Source organism: Pundamilia nyererei, unplaced genomic scaffold (assembly GCF_000239375.1).
Source record: "Pundamilia nyererei isolate P.nyererei 1_Seehausen unplaced genomic scaffold, PunNye1.0 scaffold00099, whole genome shotgun sequence".
NCBI lineage: Eukaryota > Metazoa > Chordata > Actinopteri > Cichliformes > Cichlidae > Pundamilia > Pundamilia nyererei.
This window is the reverse complement of record NW_005187500.1, coordinates 372,420-378,405: the sequence shown is the minus strand read 5'-3', so window position 1 is coordinate 378,405 and position 5,986 is coordinate 372,420. Positions and strand designations below refer to the sequence as shown.

General features: G+C 45.2%; 1 protein-coding gene across 1 annotated transcript in view; it reads left to right on the top strand.

Annotated features, from left to right (window-relative positions):
- The window catches only part of spns2 (SPNS lysolipid transporter 2, sphingosine-1-phosphate), a 59,516-nt gene that overhangs the window by 48,806 nt on the left and 4,724 nt on the right, over nucleotides 1-5,986 (top strand). Inside the window, exons 10-11 of the mRNA XM_005740315.2 lie at nucleotides 611-774; nucleotides 2,761-2,797. Coding sequence (XP_005740372.1) covers nucleotides 611-774; nucleotides 2,761-2,797 — 201 coding nt within the window. The remainder of the gene's footprint in view (nucleotides 1-610; nucleotides 775-2,760; nucleotides 2,798-5,986) is intronic.

The window sequence follows — 5,986 nt, the reverse complement described above, 5'->3', positions numbered from 1 at the left end:
CACACACACACACACACACACACACACACACACAGTGTAATGGCTCCTTATTAAGCATGCACGTGGCTGCACATAGGAGCACATACTGCACGCGTGCAGTCCTCCTGTCAGCATTTCTCAAGCTCTCCCTGCAGAAGACCTGGCTTTTGCTGACATAACAAGAAATGCTTGTGCTTTAGGACCTATTGTTGCCCACGGATTCGACAGCCCACAGTCTGCTGAAAGCTAGCAGCAGCAGCCTCCTCTCCGTCACGACTGTCAGAGCAGCGATCTCTGGGAGGCAGAGATGGTCACTTCACTCCCACCGCTCTCCAGCTGTTGTTTTTCTCGACACTGCGCACGACAGACTGAATGCTGGTGTTGCTGAAGATGAAGATGAGCTATCAGCTGTGAAATCCTGCCTATTTTAGGACAAAAACAAGGCGTCTTACATCATGTGTCGGTTTTGCAGTGATGAAATGTGCAGAACTCACGCTGAGCAGTGAGCAGCTTGTAGTGTGTCAGAGCATTAGGAGATATATAAAGATAAGGTTTTGAATGAGTACAATCTTTCCTTTTGTTGTGTTTGTGGTCATGTGTCATTGTGTATGTGCGTCTGGCCTGATTGCAGATCTCGGACGCCCTTCAGCAGAAGTACACTACATCAGCACTGTGGCGGTTCCTGAGTTTGGGCTATGCCCTCATGCTTTGTCCCTTCATCATCGTCCTGGGGGGCATGTTTTTCCTGGCCACCGCGCTCTATTTCCTGGATGACAAAGATAAAGCCGAGGCCCAGTAAGTGACTCGGACTGTTTTTGAATAACTCATCATTATTTCATGTATTATTGAGTCATTCATTCTTCATGTAAGACCTCCAGAAGTTCAAAACAAATCATCTTAGTTGCGAGAGGTTGAGGAGGTGTCAGCAATCCTTGTATTATTTATTGTCAGCAGAGTGCAGAAACATTGGGTTGAGATTTTTTATTTACGCTCGAGTTTGAGGCAAGCCAGGCACACGGCGCCTGAGCGATGCCAAGAGTGGTGCCAACCCGGAGGACCCAGAAAGGCCCCGAGCCAGCAGAAAGTCCCAGTCAGCTGAAAATGCTCCAGAGCTGTTGTAGCCATCAATTTGTTCTCCCTAAGACTTTTACCAGCCTATCCTGCTCATATGTTCATATTTTCCCTCCTTCAAACCCGAGCAGGTCATAGCCTTAAAAGGCAAAAACACACTCGTCCTTCTTCGGCCTTCTTATTTCCTCCTGACTACTTTTTTCCTGTTTTTTTATCACGTCGGCTTACTCCCCTGGTGCCAGCGTTCTAAGAAATGACTTCCTTCCTGCTGAAGATGACGGGCGTTTTTAGACAGGATGGCAGTCTGAAGTCTGTCTTCGCCCGATCGACTTAGTCACGCGTTGTTTCCCAGTGTTTTCCAAACCCCGTTCGAGCTTTTTTTGTCCAGCTTGGTCAAAATAATCACCAGAGGAGCGTTTTAGTGTCGTTGCCATATTTGTAGTCCAAGCTGCCGTTCACGCTGTCGATGTTTCCTCTGTGAAATGTTAATATACGGTTTTAAAGAGCTCTTTTTAAAGACATACATCACTGCTGTGGCTACGAAGCCACGCTGCGCTTCTGGTGGGTTTACTCGAAGAAGAAAGAGTCACACTCTTGCCATTGTGCCAGTAATAGATACGAGGCTGTGGCCAAACATGCAACCACATTATTGCAGATTGCAAATGTTCACTCAAACTATGTCCAACCACAAGCCCTTAACTTTCACGTGACACTGTTTAGGTCTAATGCTGCAGCATGTGCAGAGCTACACACTACACAGACTGGAGGCGTGTCCTCATACAAATACTTCACATGGTGTATGGAAGTTAGCATTAAGGTCACTTGGACTCAACGCCAGTACAGCTTTAAGTCTCCCTGCATAAAAGACTAAAAGAAAAAATGTTTAATCAGTATGTAATAAATCCTTATGCTGCAGTAATACGTGTGAGTATACAGACGTTACACAGACACTGTGTAGGAAGAACACCATCCACACCCACAGCCTGCTCCTGTGGAAAGCTGAAGCATAAATAAATGACTGTGAATCCACTCGATACAACAGCAAACGCAGCGTTCATACCTGCGCGCTACACAGCAGATTCGTGCGAAATATCCCATCAGACTGAAACAGCAGCTCTTATGTAACAAACAGCGAACGGCACCTCGGGGACCGAGAAAGCTCACAACACGCACAACTTTGTCGAACGAGGGTTGTTCCACGACTCGGCTATTTATAGATCCCATTCACACTATAAAGCCCCAATTTATAACAGCGCTCTGCACCCCCGTCCTCCTCCTCTGAGTGTGTCCTCAGACACTCTGAGCTATTTATAAAAAGCTGAACTAACTGAAGTAACTCGGGAGAGTGCGGCTGTCTAATTTCTGCCTTAAACATTGCTTCATTATTTCTAGGTTGGTAGCTTTTGGCTGCAGGGTTGCCATTAATAGCTCCAGTTCATTGCACACACACACCCTTCTCGCACACATTTATCCAGTCCACATCTACACTCGCTGATGTGTGACAGCAGATCTGTCTCAGCCGCCATGACTGTGAGCTTTGATCGAGCGTGGGTTCCAGCAGGCAGGCGGTACGCTGCAGCTCGGTGAGAACAGGATGTGGACATGATGGAAGTTAGGATGAAAACGTGAAGAAAAACTGAGGATTCATAAACATACAGTGAATTGTGTGTTTTTTTTAGCGAGATGCTAAAATGATTCTTCTTTCTTCAGGTGTAACCAGGCAACACAGCCCCCGTCTTCAGTCAAGGTATGACCAGGTAAATTGCCTTTTATCCTAAAGACACTTTCAGCAGTAGTAGTAGTGACAGTCTCAGCTCACTGACGTTTACAGAGCTCCCGTCTCAGTACCTGGCAGCGCTTTTCATTGGCAGACACCTAAAAACAAGGATGAATGACACGTTAACCTGAGGCCACGCAGAGCTTTACAGCAGTGCAGGTGATAAACACGAATCCATTCGGCGTCTACTCGGGCGTTCAGGCGTTCTTTGAATTGTGGTTATTTGACCAACTACTTGGCATCTTATCAGGACCTGAGGTGCCTTTCCTATTTCCTGCCTTTATCACTCGCTCACACATGGTGCAAACCTCCCTAATTATTAACTCAGCAGAAAAGCACACAATAACTGGCAGCAAACCAGCAGACTCTGCACAATGGGGGGGGCACAAGAATAAACTTTGACTCCCTGATTAGGAAGACAAGAAAATCTGCCGCGACTTATTTGTAAAGGTTATCATGTACAGCTGAAAGGCCGGGCTTTTACTGTGTTCTTTGGAGCCCTGGCTGGGTTTAATTGACCTCTAAATATTTATCAAACTGGTTTATGTACACGAAACGGAAAAAACTGCCAATTGATGCTTGTAATTTTGGCTTTTTTTCACTACCCGCCATTAATAATCTGTCTGTGTGAGCCAAGGTCCCGTCTGCTGGTGTAACCAGGATAGACAAACGAGAAAACAAAGGGGCGTTGGAGTTTTGACCGGATGGACAGAGTTCAGGTCAGGAAACAGTGTGATCATGGGCCAAAGTTGCAGCTGCCTGTAGTATTTGAGAGCAACGGTCGATTAGATGGAAAATTTGTCTGAGAGTGCGACTTCACACAGACGGTAGAAAGAATGATCTGCCTGAGAAAACCTGATTATCTGTATGTAGGAAAAGTTGTCCTCTGCTCATCCTGCACATTTTACGAAATAAACATAGAAATTAAAATTCAAAGATTACAACCAATAAGACGCTACGCTGGGGGCACCGCTCAGTTCAGGTTTGCTCGTATAACACCAAGTCAGAAAAGTGTAAAAGCCTCCTTTGACGACAACAGAAACTGTGCAAACAACAGTGTAAATATTCGCCTTGAGAATAAGAATGTTTTCAACAGTTAACACTGAAAGCTGCACCACCGTACGGCATAGCATCACTCACAGCAACCAAATGTTTACTGTGATGGATTACCTATTACAGGTGAGAGCTTGGGAAGCAGATTTGCATGGAGCACTGATGGATGGGAGCCTTGAAGGCAGAAAATCAATCTCTAAATTTGCAGAATGCTTCAGAATATATTCTGCAGAAACATAGGGGCATACAATTTGTATTTAATGGGCTTCCAAATATCGAAACACCAGTGCTGTCCTGTAGGTCCTGCAGCGTCATTCCCATTGGCAGGGTGAGATTAGCGTGCATAGCTAATGACAGGTGACACGTAAGGCTCCGCCGCCTTGCATATTGTGTTTCAGTGCTCTCGGCCTGAGGGCCTCATCACTTCTCTGTCACACGCAGCAGCCAAAGCATTTCGTTCCTGCTGTCAAACGGTGCTAATTATAGAGAACAGTGATTACAGCTGCATGAGGTCAGAGTTGAGTCTGCCTGTGACATTTCTGCAGTACAACCACATTGTTCCAGGTAATTGATTCTCAACAGATTTGATGTGCAGGGTAATCCAGTCAATGGCAGGTAGCATTTCCTCCCTTGGGTCTGATTCAAGATCAATACAGAAAACAGATTACCTGCTCAGCGATGACACGTGTTCACGCTCACTTTGACCGCTGTGTACAGCCGTCAAATAGAAACAGGGCGTCAAATAGAAACAGGCCGACAAATAGAAACAGGCCGTCAAATAGAAACAGGGCAACAAATAGAAACAGGCCGTCAAATAGAAACAGGGCGACAAATAGAAACAGGGCGACAAATAGAAACAGGGCAACAAATAGAAACAGGCCGTCAAATAGAAACAGGACAACAAATAGAAGCAGGCCGACAAATAGAAACAGGGCAACAAATAGAAACAGGCCGTCAAATAGGAACAGGGCAACAAATAGAAACAGGCCGTCAAATAGAAACAGGGCGTCAAATAGAAACAGGGCGACAAATAGAAACAGGCCTTCAAATAGAAACAGGCCTTCAAATAGAAACAGGCCGTCAAATAGAAACAGGCCGACTAATAGAAACAGGCCAACAAATAGAAACAGGCCTTCAAATAGAAACAGGGCGACAAATAGAAACAGGCCGTCAAATAGAAACAGGCCAACAAATAGAAACAGGCCTTCAAATAGAAACAGGCCATCAAATAGAAACAGGCCGACTAATAGAAACAGGCCGTCAAATAGAAACAGGCCGACTAATAGAAACAGGCCGTCAAATAGAAACAGGCCGACTAATAGAAACAGGCCGACTAATAGAAACAGGCCAACAAATAGAAACAGGCCGTCAAATAGAAACAGGCCGTCAAATAGAAACAGGCCGTCAAATAGAAACAGGGCGACAAATAGAAACAGGGCGACAAATAGAAACAGGCCGTCAAATAGAAACAGGCCGTCAAATAGAAACAGGCCGTCAAATAGAAACAGGCCGACTAATAGAAACAGGCCAACAAATAGAAACAGGCCTTCAAATAGAAACAGGCCGTCAAATAGAAACAGGCCGACTAATAGAAACAGGGCGTCAAATAGAAACAGGGCGACAAATAGAAACAGGCCGACAAATAGAAACAGGCCTTCAAATAGAAACAGGGCGACAAATAGAAACAGGGCGTCAAATAGAAACAGGGCGACAAATAGAAACAGGCCTTCAAATAGAAACAGGGCGTCAAATAGAAACAGGCCGACTAATAGAAACAGGCCGACAAATAGAAACAGGCCGACAAATAGAAACAGGGCGTCAAATAGAAACAGGGCGACAAATAGAAACAGGCCTTCAAATAGAAACAGGCCAACAAATAGAAACAGGCCTTCAAATAGAAACAGGGCGACAAATAGAAACAGGGCGTCAAATAGAAACAGGGCGTCAAATAGAAACAGGCCAACAAATAGAAACAGGCCTACAAATAGAAACAGGGCGACAAATAGAAACAGGGCGACAAATAGAAACAGGGCGACAAATAGAAACAGGCCGTCAAATAGAAACAGGCCGTCAAATAGAAACAGGCCGACAAATAGAAACAGGCCG